Consider the following 16,051-nt stretch of genomic DNA (forward strand, 5'->3'; position numbering starts at 1 on the left):
GTTTCTGCATCCCGATGGGAGCAACACGGGAGAAATGCTGACGTGAATTTGGGATCCGGTGTCACGACTGCAGTGATCTGCATAGCAGGAACAGTCAGCAGTGGTCAGGCCAGGACACAGCTGCAGACAGGTTGTGGTGTCACCTGTGGTGCTTCCTGGGTGTTGTGGTTCAGGTTTGCTTCCCATTCACCGAGTGGTCGGAGGAGCCGATTTCCTGCGCGGACAGAGCCGGTGTGCACTAATGAAAGGTGCTGAAAGCACTCTGGGTGTAGTGAGCACAAGTGCTTGTTAACACAAACAAAGATGGCTCTTTCAAGCAAAGAATTCTTTTCCGAGTGAATTTAGTTTCTTACACTAGCAATAGTACAAATACAATTTTTGTATTAAGCAAATGTGAGTGTCCAGTTTTGCACGCAGCAGATGCATAAACTGGAAGTCTGGTATAGTATTGAATGTATGATAAATGTAAACAAAGTCAAGGTTTGATGAATGACTTTATCATCTTTTCTTGCCAATAATTAGTGATGGGTTAAATCTGTGTTAAAATGTGCTGGCCTCTTGTACACAGGCATTTTGTGTGCTTTCAAAAATCTTCCACTAATGCTTTCAGAAATGAAGGTAACTTACTTGCCATAAGGGCACTGTGTTGGCTTGAAGCAGATAAGGATCTTTGTTAGCATAAGAACTGTTTGAATCTCACAAAATGAGCTCATGTATTTACTGCCTGACAGTGTTCAGCCTGTAAAAAGAAGTGAACAGCGCAAGTATTGAGACATTCACCCATTTCTGTTTCATTCCTGGCTTTGGAAAGATGCTACTGTTTATGTAATATGTTCAAAGGAGCACATAATTGATTATATACTGTTAGTCAGCCATGTGCATTTTTACATTTCTGCCTGTAGGTAAGCTGAACACCTGGTTACATGGCAGCATGTTTTAAACACTGTTAGAAAATCCACAGTAACAGCACAGATAACAGGACTTTCAAAATGGTTCAGTAATAGACAAAATAAACATTGCTTTTAAGAATTTTTTCTTTATTGCCTTCATACAAAGGTATTAGTGCAGTGGGAAATGTGATCTATTTACTGTTTGTGGTGGGGATGGCTGGTGGGTGGTGAAACTTGCAGGGTGCTGTGCTACTCTGTTCTGCACAGTTCCCCTGTTAGTCTTTCTATCTTTAAACTTCTAATTTCTTCTGAGAAAGCAGGAAGCTTTTGTCAGCTAGATATTGAATAGAGGTTTTGATATTTAAAGCAAACTGTTCAGTGCTCTTAGAGATGCTAATGTGGAAAGAAATACAGGTACTACATCTCAAGCTTCAAGACAGTAAATGCTAAGATAAGGACAGTGTACAAAGGCAGAGTGAATATTTTGAGGTGTTAATTCTAACTACAGAGGGAAGAAACTAGGATTCTGGAGCGGACACTGGAGCTATATTGTAGGATGCAGGGATGACTCAGCCCGTGCTCAGATCATGGTCTTGCCATACTTGTTTACATTAAAGTTCAGTTGCTATTTTAAGTCTGCACATTTAGTGGAGAAGAAGGTGAGAAAAAAGCAGAAGGAGAAGAATAAAAGCAAAAGGAGGGAGGGTATATTTGAAAACGCAACAACAACAACAAAAATACCTGGACCAATCCCTCCTGCTCCGTACGCTGCTCTCTCAGTGGAAGAGCTTGTAATCCTATATTTGCTATATCAAGAGGATTCTTCTATGAGCACAAATTAATAATTTATTCATAAGCTGGAGTCAGCCCGCATTGATTTACTTATGCTGCATTTCTTTTCATTCATAAGCCTTTGCCGGTCCCGAGCTCTCGGAGAGTGACTTGCTGCAGTGCTCCGGCGTGGGAGGAAGCAGCAAACGCGCCTTTATGCACAAGGACGTGCTCCCTACGACTCGATTCAATGTGCGAGCCTGACCGAGAGCCGGGGCTGGCTCCGGGAAGCCGCCGCTGCCGCTCCCGGGCGATGCTCCCCGGGCAGGCGCCGCCGCTCCGCTCCCTCCGCCCGGCGCGGCGCCGCGGCCGGGATGCTCCGGGCCCCGCACGGCGCTGAGCTCCGAGCAGCCTTCGCCTCTCCGGGCCGTGTGACAGACAGGTGCTTGTCACGCAGCCGTGCCCTGCCTGAATCGCTCTCCGGTGGGTGTGCGCGGCCCCACGCCCCCGCCCCTGCCAGCCCTGCCGAGCCCTCCCAAGCTCAGCCCCCGGCAATGTGCAGCGCTCTCCTCTCGCCTTCCTGGAAGGGCTCAACTACACTTTCAGCTCCTCCAGACTTTCTCTGCTTTTGCCGTACCCTCCCTCTGTCCAGCTCCTCCTGTGCCTGCCTCTCTGTCTCGGCGCTATCCCGTTAAAAGGCTGCTGCTCCTGCTCCGCTGAACCAGTGCTCTGGCTGGCTTGATCCGGGATGAAGGCTGGAGGTTATCGGCGAGGGAAAGGAGAACTCTAGGCAGCTTTCCATTTGCAAAGTGAGCAGTAATTGCAAGAAGACAGCCTCCCCAGCTGGAATCAATAGTCTGCTTTCTTGCTGCTAAGGGCACTTTGGAGCAGCAGTAGGTCACTGAAGTAACTTCAGCACACTGCTGACTGCGGAGTTGTAAAGAACTACATGCAAGTGGCTGCAGTGGTGCTGGAAAACGCTTTGCTGTTACCAGGGACACAATAGTTTTCAAGTCATTAGAGCTTCGATTCTGGTCCGCTCCTTCCATCACACAGAGAGGGTCATTCTTTGGAGGAATGAGGATGGAGCTGTGAATTTTTCTTTTCCAGGGTTCCGGTGTCCCCTTCTAGTGGAAGGGGGTAAGAGTGGGGGAAAAGAAGCTTTTAGAAGCAAAACCCCACTGCTGCTGAACTCAGCTTCACTTGAATTTCCCCAAACCTTTCCAGGCACAGAGAGGCACAATGCCAGAGAACCTGAATCTTCTTCGGGCTTTTGGGGGTTTTTTCTTTCTCTTCTGGACAGCTTTTAACACAGCCTTAGTGGATGTGGTTGGATCGGAGCAGCAGATCCCCTTGTCAGTGTAAGTGCTTTCGTGCTCTTTCTCTCAGGACCATATTCAAGGATGAGAACTTGCTGCTCAAGTTCTCCTGGTTTTGTATTGCAGATATTTGGCTGTTCCAGGGCACCTTTGCTCCTCTGTCAGCTGTGTTTAAAGTGGTTGTCTCCAAGGTGCTTGGCACTACTTTGATTTTATTGTAGGAGCATGTGTTGGTGGAGTATGTGGCCACTGAGTTTTAAGTGCTTGCATTTACTGAAATTGATGCAGTTAACACTTTCTCATGTGGGAATTTATCATTCAGAACTGTTTTGCCATTTTATCTGCTATTTTCCTTTCAATGGATATATGTCATGTTGTGCCAAAGCACATTTCTGTACAACTTAATTCCTTAAATTTTAATGGTTCAGGTTGGTAGTTTCATATCAGAGGCCTTACCTTAGCACAGGGTCTAGTTTGTGCTTATACTTGTACAGCTTCACTGATCTTTTGCTGTGCTTAGGTTCCTTAGTGAGCTCTCTAATGCAAAATTGCTCGGATCCTTCCGAGTGCAGCTGAAGCTGTTACAGTCTCTGTTGCTAGCTCTGACATGTGTATTACATTTCTTCCTGTCTCTTTTTTTTTCTTCACAGTGTAAAGCTCTGGGCCTCAGCGTTTGGTGGAGAGATCAAATCTATTGCGGCCAAATACTCAGGTTCCCAGCTCCTACAGAAGGTAAGAATTTCTTTGGTTGCAATAAGGAAGGTTTTAACAGAGAAAATGGAGGCAGATTTAATTTTTCAAATGAAGAGGAAAGCAGTGCTGTGTGTGCTTTTGTCCAAGATCTATTTTTGTATTGCATACTGGTCCCTGATGACTCTTTGCATTGCACTGCACTATCTGTAGAGTCCTTGCTTAACCTGGTATTTTTCTGTTGGAATGACTTTATTTTTCCATTGGAAAGTAAACTCCAACACTTATTCCTTGTAGCCTAGGCTTCAGCCCAGGTTGCGGGTGTTCAGTCTGGTTGCTGCATTGTGATGATGATGATGATGTTTCTGTGCAGAAACAGCTGTTTCTCATGAAAGATGCTAACTTCATTCAAGGAGCAGAATTAGTGCATATTGTATTATTTTCACCCTGGGCTCTATGTACACAATGCTCTGTGTCAGGAGAAGGCGGCTGCGCTGTTGTTTGTCATCTCTGCAGTTTTTACAATGCCATTATTCCCCCAATCATCTCAACCCAGTGCTGAGATGTATTACATCATTACAGATAAGAGGAATGAATGTGGTTATCTTCTTCCTCAGCTGCACAGCTGGGTAATAAGGTGGTGAAGTATAGCAAAAACTTGAGAAATTGGTATAAGTCTACATAATTGGGACAGAGGGTAATGAAAAAGCAGATTTGAGTATTAGGTATATATCAAGGACTCTTTAAATATGCAAGCTATAGTAAAGTTCTGTATTGTGGACAGTTTATTTTTACAACAGTTGCAAAAAAAAAAAGAGAGACTAAGAAACATGTTAGACTGAGACTGCTATTTTGGGGCATTTAACATGTGATTGTCAAAATGCAATATGTAAATGGAAAAACATTGAGACATTCACTGATCAAAAACACTCATTCAACCCATATATTAAATTTCTGCTGAATTTTTGTAGACATGATTTTTAGTTCTGAGTAACACTGATTTTATTTTTTGTCTGATTGCGAAGAAAATTATTCCTTGAGCTTTTAGCATTTATTTCGAAAGGCTTATATATGTGTGAAATTATATAACAGTACGTGCAGCAGCTGAAATAAAAAGCTTGTGCTATCCTTAAAAATGAAAGTAACTGGCTTTAGTAATTACTAAGGCATATGAGTTCTTTAGGAGCTTGCCTTTTCAGATTTGTATACCCAGGACTGTAAAACGTGAATTTCACTAAGCGAAAATACTGAGCTGTTAAGAACAAAAATATTTGTGGTTTCTTACTGCCTTTCAAGGCCTTTAAATGGCTTCCCTTCAATATGTTGGGCAAACTTTCATTTTATGATGAAAATCTGGACACTCAATATTTATTATACTTCCAGCTCGCATTCTTTAAAGTCTGTGTAGTCTTATTGTCACCGTTTTTTATGAACACCTTAAATTCATAAAGCAGATGGAGCTTTCATTTTTGATTAGTTTGTAATCAAGTAGTATTAAAAAGATTTTTTTTTTTTTTAATTGGGCCATGACAAACAAGTATCTTTATTTAACTTTGGAGCTCTTCCATGTGCAGCCATTTCTGCGCAAAAATGGCTTTAGAAATGAAACGTGCCCAGTCCTGAGCCCAGCGTTTGCTGGGAGAGTGTGCAATGTACCCTGTGTGGCAATCCTGCTAAAACCCACAAAGAGCCAGTATGGAATCCTTAATCCTCCTGCTCTTCCTCATAGTAGATGCTGCTGCCATCCCTTCTGTGATGCTTTTTTTCCCTCTGAAGTAGCAAGATTGGTTCCTATTGGTTGTTATAATTGTAGGTAATTGGAAGCTATTCATTTTACCTTTTCATCAGCATCCTTTCTGTTTCACTAACCAGTCTGTGCTCCTGTTTTTGAAGGTGGACAGTTTGTGTTCTTTCAAAGCTATTTTGTTTTTCTTTCTTGCTTACATTATATTTCCTTATTTAATGAAAGAGAAAGGAAAAAAACCCACAGGTTTGGTAGGTATTTAGAGCATTTTTATTCCTCTGTCACATGTACTGTTTTTTGCTTTTTTTCTTCCTTCTGGCTACAGTAGGTTTTATATGATGTCTGTTGCTTTTTCTTTTATTTAGAATTCCAAAATGTCTCTGTCCATTTAAGCTTGCTTTATCCTGGTGTTGATTGTGGCAAATGAGCCTGGATGACAGATGACTTTAGCATGTACTTTTTTTGTATGGTTATAAGGTATATTTTTTCTGGAAGCTTGTGTGAATAGAAACATACCAAACTTCAAGGTCTGCAAGTATTTTCAACATGCAAAGTCAGTGACAGAGGTTGTCACAACAGTTAAGGAGGTGATAGCACAGGAGGGCTCTAAATACAAATGCCTTTTTTCCCACCCCCTCCCTCCCCACTAGCCAGGCATCAAGAATATGTTTGGTATTTACTGTGAGCTCTGGGTGATCAGAATCCATGTCATTTTAAAGTCAAGATTCCACTTTTAGAAGCAGTGAGACTTCTGATATTACCAGAGGAGCCCACATTTCCTGATTATGAATTAAGCATCCTTAAACAAGTGAAGATATAAAATGTGTGTATGATTATGGATCTGGACAGTATAGATTCCTCAACTGTCAACTGCTTTGGAGTGCCATTTAGCTTAATACAGGCTTGCTAAATGAAAAATTAATGTAAAGGTTACTTGATTCATTCTGTCAGCACACACAGTGAGTGCTGCTTTCAAAGGGATGCGCTCACAGGCGAGGCGTGATTGACAGTCTCTGCTGCCCAAATGTTTTGCACACTGAGTCATTTGACCCACACTAAAATTTCATTGAGCAAATTAATTCGTGTGAGATACTCAGGAAAGAAATTTTTTGCCAGTTTACAGTTGTGAATATTGATGGAGTTGTTGCAATTCTTAAGGTCTTGCTGTACTGTGAACATCAAATACAAGACCAGCACTGGTGTCCTCTTGACTTTGTAAAAGATGTATAAGAATATTTTCCTTGCTTTTTGAAAGTATATTTTTAAATCCACTGCTTCCCATATCTTAATTGATTGTTTCATTATTTTATGTCCTTATGATAATCTTATCCAAGTATTTTGTATGCCTCCTCCTAGAAGTATCTGGGATACATGACTTTTCCCAAAACTGACTTCAGGTGAAATACAGATGCTTCAAATTGTTTGGAAAATAATTGCTCAGTAAGTAATTTCAGAAATTATAATGAGGGTTTAAACAAAATTAACACTTAAAAAATGTTCTATGCCTTGCTTTCAAAGAGATGGAACATCACTAAGTGTAAAAGAAAACATCCAGAAGCAAACAGGACTGTATTATTCCTAGTTTGTCTGGTTTCTGGAGGCTTTACAGTTGTCATATAGATTTGGAGAGACTCCTTGATGCTGTAGAGATGTTCGTACTCTTCACTTACTTAGCAAATACTACTGGGGCCTGAGAATTAATTTTAATTCTCTCTTAGGTATTGCTTTTTTTCCTTAGACTGTCAAAAGACATCTGCCTTATTTGAATCCTGACATTTTCAATTTTTTTTTCTTTTGTAAACACTGAGTTTTGTGGGTCCTGTACTGAATGTGAGAGTGTAGCCCACTGGCAAAGCCAGGCTTCAAATATGGGATGCAAAGCAAGGCTTAGGTGCCAGGAACATATCCACTTCAGCTGCTGCAATTAGAGTTTTGGAAAACAGGCTTTGGGGAATGCTGTTGTAATACAGTAAATCTCTTAAATCAGTGCAGGGTCTGTCTGTGTGAAAGTGCAGTGTGGTCTGTGCTTTCTCAGGTTCCTTTTGATGAGACTCTTTTAAAAAAAAATATTCTGAGCTTTGATAATTATTCATTTCTTCCTGAATTGTCAATTTTATTTATTGCAAATGTAGGAGCGGTGAAAATATCCTTAATTTCTTGGTCTTCCCACAAGGGTTTTTTCCTGACCAGAAGCTTGTTGCAGGCTCCCTGAGATGTTCCTTATGTAAGTTGTCTGCTGGAGCCCTGGTGTTATGTAAGCACTGCCTGCCTTGGTCTGAAGCAGGCTGGAGCCTGCATCTGCCTGCTCCTTTCAACAAATCCTTCATTGTGTTGGGAGCTCTCAAATCATTGTTTTCCCTGAGCAGGTTTTTCAGTCAGGAGAGCATTCCTGTTCTTAAAGATGCAGAATTGCATTTTGTCTCCCTGACTAGGAGGGGTGCTGGAACTTAGTAGTTTCTTGCTAGTGTGGAAATGTCAGTGCAAAATTAATACAACGGGGTGATTTAGATCAATTAGCATTCAGCTGGTGGATCTGATTCATACAGTACGTCTATCTTTAGTTTAAATTGTATAATAGGGACTTAGATTCTTAGGCAAGTTTAGTGCAATCATCTTGACATTAATTGCCTTTCTTTTATTCAGCCTTATGTTGGTTTTGGTTTTTGTAGGCTGTTTCTTTGCTCGAGACACTGCAACTACTGCTTGGAAGGAAGGGTCAAGTAGGACTGAGACCTGCAGGTTAAAGGACAGGCATCTACTGACTTTTTTGGATATCAGTTTAAACTTTTGCCAGCTGAGCAATTCTAAACCAGCAAAAATAATATAAATTTTTAAAATCAAAAATAGGGGAAAATTATCAATAAAATCTGTAGGCATATGGCTGTGAATCAAAAAATACAAAAAAAATCCTATTGAAGAAAATACCACCACCCCCAAAGCCCAAAAACCAAACCACGAGCAACAACCTTCTCCTCACCCACCAAACCTGACACCTACCCCAAAACCCAAATTCAAAACCCCACCAGGCAAGTAAATGGTGTAGAGCTTACCCAAAACTGTATTCAGAGTAAATTAATTATAATTTGGACTCCTGAAGTCTGGCTTATGTAAAATATGTCTCTTAGCACTGACTTAAAATCAAACCTTAGAAAATAAAAGAAATATACACCTGGGAATCTTACACTAGTTTAATTCTGTTGATTAATGCAAATGATGTTTTGGAACTTGCAGAACTTGAATCTCCATCCCCTTTAATTCCTACAGATCTTTGGGCTACATGAACAATAAGATTATTCTCCATGCCAAACTAGGTACAAAACATTTTAGTGTGCTTTGAAGTATTTTATGTTATCTACAGACATAAAGATGTAAATTCTTCTGGATAGATATTTTAACTTTGGTCAAGAATAAAAAAATCAAACACATTGTTATGCTACTAAGTATTTGGTGGGAAAACCTGGTGGGTTCCATGCTAATTTTCAGGCAGTATGTTGCTCTGTAGAGGAAAGGATTAATCTTATCCAACTTTTTGAATACTTTTTTCTTTTTCTCCATAACAAAAAAACTCTTGGCCTTTTTTTGGTAATAAAGTTTTGTCTTTTCTGGAGGTATTGGAAAATTTTCTTTCACTTCCGTGAAGTTAGAACTGCACCTTGAATGATCTGTGATTTGTACTCTTCTCTCCTGTTTGAATGTTATAGTGGGAGTAATAATTTTTTTGGTGTTGGTAATGTTTTTAAAATGCAGTCAAATCAGCTTGAATATCAAACATGTTTTAGATTTCACTTGGGCTAAAAGGGAACCCATGCTGAAATCATGTTTTGCTTCCTTCAGCACCCTCTATTGTGCAGTGTGTGCTGTGTCTTGCTGGGTTTGAGTGTGATCCTCTGGGGTTATGGAAAGTAAAAAGTTGTATTGTTAGTATGTAAGAGGAATGTGAGATGGCTTTAGTAAGTTCATGATACATGCATTACACTTTCAGTAATGTCTTTTAAGATGGGAATTATTGAGCAGACAATGCAACTGGAAAACATCAGATCTTGGAAGGGAGAGAATGATAATTCCCTCGCTTAATGCATTTATGGTTGGTTGTTTTCACATCCTGTATTGGAAAATGCTGACGTTTCAAGGTTAGAGGAGCTGCTCTCCATGCAAATTATCTTGGCAGTGGAGGTATGTAGAGCATGAGTAGAGGCTGTATTGTAGTGGTGATTCACTCTTAAGTAACTGCTAATCAATACTCCACACTTTCAAATGTCATTACTGTTCTGTAGGGGACAGTTTTTTGTTGCTGATAATAAGTCTTAACACATTTTACAACACAAATTATATATTGATGAGGTAGATGGTATTTTAGTTTCTGTAGAAGCTCCGCTGACAGGTTATAATGAAATAGTTAAATTCATTTGTAGTTCTTGTGGCGTTCCAGTTTGCTTTTTTTTACACAAAATGTTTTTGCAAAATTACATGGATGTTTTTATGATCCTGTTTAGCATCCACCAAGTTAATTTGTGTAAAGCTGTAGTACTTTCTTAGAGTGTGTGATCAAATGCTTGCAAGATTTGTATTTAAAAAGGAAGTCCTCACAAAACCACTTCTTTTAAAATCATAGTTGAAAAGAAGTTGATAAGTGTCTTGGTAGCCTTTCCAGAAGTGATTAATTTCAGAGACACATAATTACTGAAAATATCCTGCCCTCAGGTCTCCCAGGACCTTCCAGGTGATGTTACCCATGTCATAGAGGATAACCAGTGCACTGGTTTTAAAGACAGTGATGTAAGACATGAGGGGATTGTGACTGCTGAAGACACTCCTTCACATGGAATGAACAGATTCTGCATCCAGCATACCAAAAAAGGGCAATATAAATTTTTTCTCCACATCCATGGCAGATGTACAAGAACCAGTCTTTAAACACAAAAATTAATTTTTTGCTACTATCAATTTATTTGTTTACTTGTTTTTTTTTACTGAGAGAAAACCCTAGAACAGTGTGGAACTCTTGCAGCTTGGCTGCTCAGACCAGGTTCCTGACCATTATGTAGGCTTTGTTGAACTGCCTGATATTAAGAAGATGAGCTACATCCTTTATTTTGGACTATCATCAATTACAGTAACTGCATTTCTTCTTTGATGTCTGTACCTATGTGCTATTAATCTTTGTGTCTATATCTCCTTAAGGCATAGCTGGGCTGTCCCTCACTTTTCAGAGCAGAAACAGCTCATAAACACAGTTGTCAGTGCTGTACAGGTAGCCAGGATGGATGAAGACTTGCTGGTTTTTCCCTCCCCCTTTAAGCACACAAACAAATGATCTTATTAAAAATATAATTTTATTATAGAGGAATAAATATGCCAGCTATAAAAGAATAAACTTTTTGGAAAAAGACGTGGACTGCTCATATAATCTCTTGTTGGGCTTCAGGTCTGACAGCCACGTGATAAGGGATCAGCAGGGTGAGCTTTTCAAGGTGTTCCCGTGTGTTCTTGTGTTAAATGCAACTATGAAGTCCACAAGGGAACTTCAGTGGGCCTTGTAAGGCTCTGGGGTGTCCCAGTGAGAAACAAGGAAATGATGAAAACTCCTGGTTGATTCCTTATGTACCTGCCACAGGTTCTAGTGTTTTTTTATCAGCAATTGATACTTGTTCTTCACTGTTGTTGTTCTTGAGAAGAATTTGCCTGAAGAAGTACCTGCACTGAAGTTTTGCTTCTTTAGGTGGAGCCTGGTAGGGTGGTTGGATGGGGTCTTCAAAGCATCTAGGGTCTTGTAGTGATTCTTCATCAAAAGAGTTTGAAAAGTGATTTCTTCTAACCATGTTTTCTGTCTGTCAAGATTCCTGAAAGAACTGGAAAGAGTTAAACCAGTGCATTTCACTGAGGTGATTAAAAAAAAATTATAAAATCTTAGAAGGTGTTTTCTTTGTCAAAGCATCTGCTCCTACTTGTGTGTTTTGCTTTTACTTTTTTTGACACGCTTTATTGTTGTCTTTTTCTCTCCCTGTCTCTTTCTGAACTACCTTATTTATCTTTCATTTTAATCTTTCAGTTTTTAAATGGGCATATTTTGTAGAGAGAAATGTTTTCTTCTGAGCCAGATGCCAAATGTTTTGCATAAATAATTTTACAGTACAGGAGGCACTTAGAGTAGTTATTTCTATTTATCCTTCTAGATTGAGATCTCAGAGCACCAAAGTTAAGGCAGTAAAAGATGAAGGAAAAAATTGGTCTTAGGTCCATTAACAAACCAATCAATAAGGTGGCCTAATCTACATCATAAGATTGGGGATATAAAGAGAGAAACATGTGTGTATAATTAATTCAGAATACCTGGGATTAACACATGGATCCTATGGATTGTTGACTAGTAAAGTTTCTCATATGTATGACTGACAGTAATTTCCTTGAAGCATTCCTCTTAGTTTTTAGGAAAGGGTGGAAGAGCATCTAATAGATCTTCTCATAAGATGTTTTCCTTGGTGCTTTCCAATTGTGGATTTGACAGGCTTCCCTGAATTTTGTGCAGGTGGTGGATTGTCTGTCTTGTCAATACCATTCCTCTACAATGTGCAAGTTGAGTAGATTTCTTTTGCTTAATGTTCTGCATATAGTGATGCTGAATTAAAAAATTCAGCATCTCTAAGAATTGAGACTCTTGTGTTTGATACTAGTGACTCCACAAAACTGGTTCTGCAAACCAGCACTCATCACCCCCTCTATACAAAGTCTTTCTGTCATCCACTGTGGAGCTCTGTTTTCCATTATTTCTGGACATATGGAATAATGAGTTCTGGAACAGGATTTAGAAGGTCTGTTAACTCTGATTCCTGTTCAAAGTGGGGTCAGAGCTAAAGTCAGTGCAGATTTCTTGGGTCTTTGATCTTCAAAACCTTCAAGGGCAGCAGAACCACAGCCTCTTTGGTTCCAATGCTTGTCTCTAGTCTGGACAAGAAGTTACTTGAGCTGGAACTTCCATTTCACTTTGGCTCCTGAGTGTCACTTCTACCTCTCTAACATTGTTGGTTCATCTTCATAATCTCCAGGAAGGCATGGAAAGGCACAGCCCTTTGTCATGGAGGTCCCAGTCATGGACAGCATTCTGGAATTCTTGAGTTGCTTCATCAGGTCCCAACACTTTTCCTGACCTATTCTTTTAAAATAGTTCTCAGTAGCTTTATGGACTCCTAAACTGAGCTCTTGGCTGTTTGATATTCAGGTGGGTTTTTACCACTCACAATAGGAATATGTAACTGTTCTCATAATTATGAAGTCTCAAGAGTAATTTCCACTTAGCTGATTGCATGAATAGGAGAAGACTTTTTAATTTGTCGTGGTAACACAGGAATTTATTTTCTAATCTAGGCATAAGACAAGACATTTAGCTCCCAGTTGCTTTATTAGCCATTTCTTTTACTATCTTTATCCCCCCCAGTATCTTAAGTGAACTTAGTGTTGTACAGAAAGAGTCTGTCAGCTGGCAGAAGGTTTTATGTCTATTTTTACTTTATTCTACAGTAGCTGTCAAGGGATTTCTTTGTGCTTTTATACACAAACAAGGATTTTACTTGTTTTCAAAAAAGCAGGATTCAAAATTAGGCAGTCATAATATCTGTAGCCTGTTAGGTAACAGCTCAGTGAAAATGCTGTTTGGAATGCATTATGAAAACCCTGGTCAGGGCCCCAGCATGCAGTGTTCCCATTGTTCCTCCAGGTCCCATTTTAATACTTGACTATTCAATATACTTTGAAGATTTTGTGTCAAGCTATCTAAAATTGCTAACTTTCAAAAGAAACACACGCAAAAAAAATCTACATGCTACGGGTATTAAAATTTGATGTGTTGGGAACACATCATTGGTCACAAAATTAGATAATTATCTTCTAAAGTCACAAAGCTTCAGAGATAAAAAGCAGGAACATTCAAACTTTGGCTTTACCTTGAAGCTAAGTGTCTATCATCTTCTGACAGCTGTATGAAATGTATGAGCACTGAGCTGTTTGGCCATGATGCTATCGTATCACATTAATAGCAATTTTCACTGATAATGGAAACTGGTAGGAGGCTAAGAGCAAAGCTTTAGATTATGACTTGCAGCCATTGACTATCTGCATCCAGCAGATTTATTACCCCCTATGCACATTGTGCCTTTTATAATGTTTTCTGCAGTTTCTTCATCAAAGTACAAGAAGAAAGCTATTATAGATGGCAAGAAAGAGGAAAAAATCTGGGTACTCACTTCACATTTCAGACATGCACTAGTTGCAAACTGCAATGCAGCTTTACAGTAAAAGTAGGGATAAATTTTAGCATCCCCCATGAAACCTTTGAGAGGGAGAGGAGTGAATGAAAGAAAACTGGAGGATTTCTGTTGGTCAGCACTAATTTTCTATCTGTAGATATATCTGGTTTTTATCCTGGGGCTGTGATAACCATTTGATGGTCTACTTCAGTCCTGTAATCTTGGTGGCCAAAACTCAGGGCAGTCCTTAAGCACAATGCTAATTTAAACTGTAATGTCACACAGACAAATCAGGGGCACACGGTGGTGGTAGGATTTCATGGAGAGTGCCAGAAACCTTAAATTGAAAATTAAACATGCCAGCCTAATTCCCCTCTCTCCCCAGCTGGAGGCATCTTCTCCCAATTTTCTGTGTAAAATGGGCCTAGTAAACCTTTTTTTTCCCCCCTCAAATTTTAAAACTTTGATATTAAAATTAGGGACAATGCTTCATTATAGAGAGTTTAGCATTTAGAGAGAATGGCTGGTGAAGAGCACCCTTAGCATATGGATATGGAAACAGAGGGAAGTGGAATGGAAAGGATCAGCTCTGAGAGCTACAAGGCATTAATTTTAACACACTATTTAAATATAACTGCTTGCACTACTGAAAAGATAAATGGTTTCCTGTAACAGTCCTGAATAACTACAAAATTGATAAAAACTTGCTTTTCCCTGTTGTTGATATTTGGTGTCTGTAGCTGGCAATAAATCTCCATATGGCATTGCACTGGCAAGTGAGATTGAACCTTTTTTGTCAGAGGATGAATCCCTCCTGTGCTTTGAATACAAGGTGATACTCTCTGCTGATATCAGAAAGTAATTTTCAAATTTGCAAACCTTTTCTTCTTTCCCTTATAATTTTTTCCATGCTGATATTTCTTTCTCATTATGAATTTTCCACATAACTACAGTTCTGCACTACTTTTTCCTGTCTAGATCCTTCAGACCTTTTCTGGTTTTCTTCCAAGTAAGATCCAACCAACAAGACCCTCATTAGAGTCAAATTCAAAATTGTTAAATGCACCTAAATTGGGAATTGAGCAATTTTTAAAATAATTTTATGAGTGTCTGATTATTTCTGTCTACATTTCAATTACCGTATAAATTTATTTTCATGTGTTCTTTTTCATTCTGTCCTTCTCTTTACTCCCACTTGTTTATAGCCATTGCTTTTTTCCTTTGGAAATTTTTGCTATTAATGTAATTTTTCTAAAAGTTCCTTTAGAAATTTTATGGTTCTGATTATGGTTGTAATCATAATACTGCAGTAAGGATCTGGTCACCTGAGAAAATGATGCAGAAATAAAATGAGTAATAGCTCAGTAATTCTTTTATACCTAAGAATTGGGGAAGGTTTTTGCAAATGAAGCTGTTTTTCTTAAAATCTTTTCCTTAAATTATGATGCCTGAATCCTTAAAAGGAAGAATAAATAGATTAGGATGCATTGATGCACTTTATACGTTGTGAATGTCATTGGAAAAAGTGGGTGGTTGTGTCCCCAGTAACAGCCAATGTACTTTGTTGTGCCTTGGATGGCATGTGCAGGAAATGGGGTGGGAGGGACAGAATTTCCTCCAAAAACAAAGGGGAATTCTGTCATGGAGGAGGAGGAGGCAAGTTTTGCAGAAAGGAGCCTGCAGCAAGCTCAAAAACCAACCCAAGGTGAGAACAGGGACACATAAAGGGAGCGAAATGAGGAGGAATGGAACACATTGAAAGAAGCAGAATGAAGAATGTTAGTTTCTTCTCTGTGTTTTAAGACAATTGGAGAATAAAGACATTTGTATGAAATGCAGGCAATGTCTGTATTCTGGTGATTATTTTGGATAAATCTATTAAATAAATAACATATTAAAATATATAAGTCATAGAAGGTCAAGATGACTTTTTTGCACATGATTTAAAACTTTAGCCAAGAACTGAAAATAAGAAGAAATTATATGCTAAGAAATGTAAATTTCAGTTCAGGAAAGGCATCTGAAATTAAACTGGATTTAGTAATGATGCAACTCTGACGTTTTTATTTTGCTTCTCAGATGCTTAAAATTGGAAAGCTTAAGCATTTTTAAAAAATTCTAGTTTGCTTTGCCCAAGTTTTTTATTCTGTACAACCCCTGTGTAATAGGAATATAGTTCAGCTACTTTCATAAATTGGCACTGCAGCTGTCCAGTCCACCTTAAGCACGTTATTAATGTAGATATATATTTGTTCAGTAGAACTTCCTCAGCCTTGCAAGATGTCTAGGGAATTTAGTCTGAAAAAGGATGGCAGAACACAGCATGATATGAGGGATTGGGACCTACACTTGTGTGTTGGAATAATTCAAACGTTAGTGTATAGTATTATTCATCTA

At 39.1% G+C, this 16,051-nt stretch overlaps 1 protein-coding gene across 1 annotated transcript in view; it reads left to right on the forward strand.

Annotated features, from left to right (window-relative positions):
• Positions 1–2,903: 2,903 nt before the first annotated feature.
• CACNA2D3 (calcium voltage-gated channel auxiliary subunit alpha2delta 3) overlaps positions 2,904–16,051 on the forward strand; it is a gene marked incomplete at both ends in the record, with an annotated part of 376,309 nt that continues 363,161 nt past the window's right edge. Inside the window, 2 exons of the mRNA XM_084214355.1 lie at positions 2,904–3,022; positions 3,631–3,712. Of these exons, the coding sequence (XP_084070481.1) occupies positions 2,904–3,022; positions 3,631–3,712 (201 nt within the window). The remainder of the gene's footprint in view (positions 3,023–3,630; positions 3,713–16,051) is intronic.

The sequence above is a fragment of the Fringilla coelebs genome (assembly GCF_963513975.1).
Source record: "Fringilla coelebs genome assembly, chromosome: 13".
Taxonomy (NCBI): Eukaryota; Metazoa; Chordata; class Aves; order Passeriformes; family Fringillidae; genus Fringilla; species Fringilla coelebs.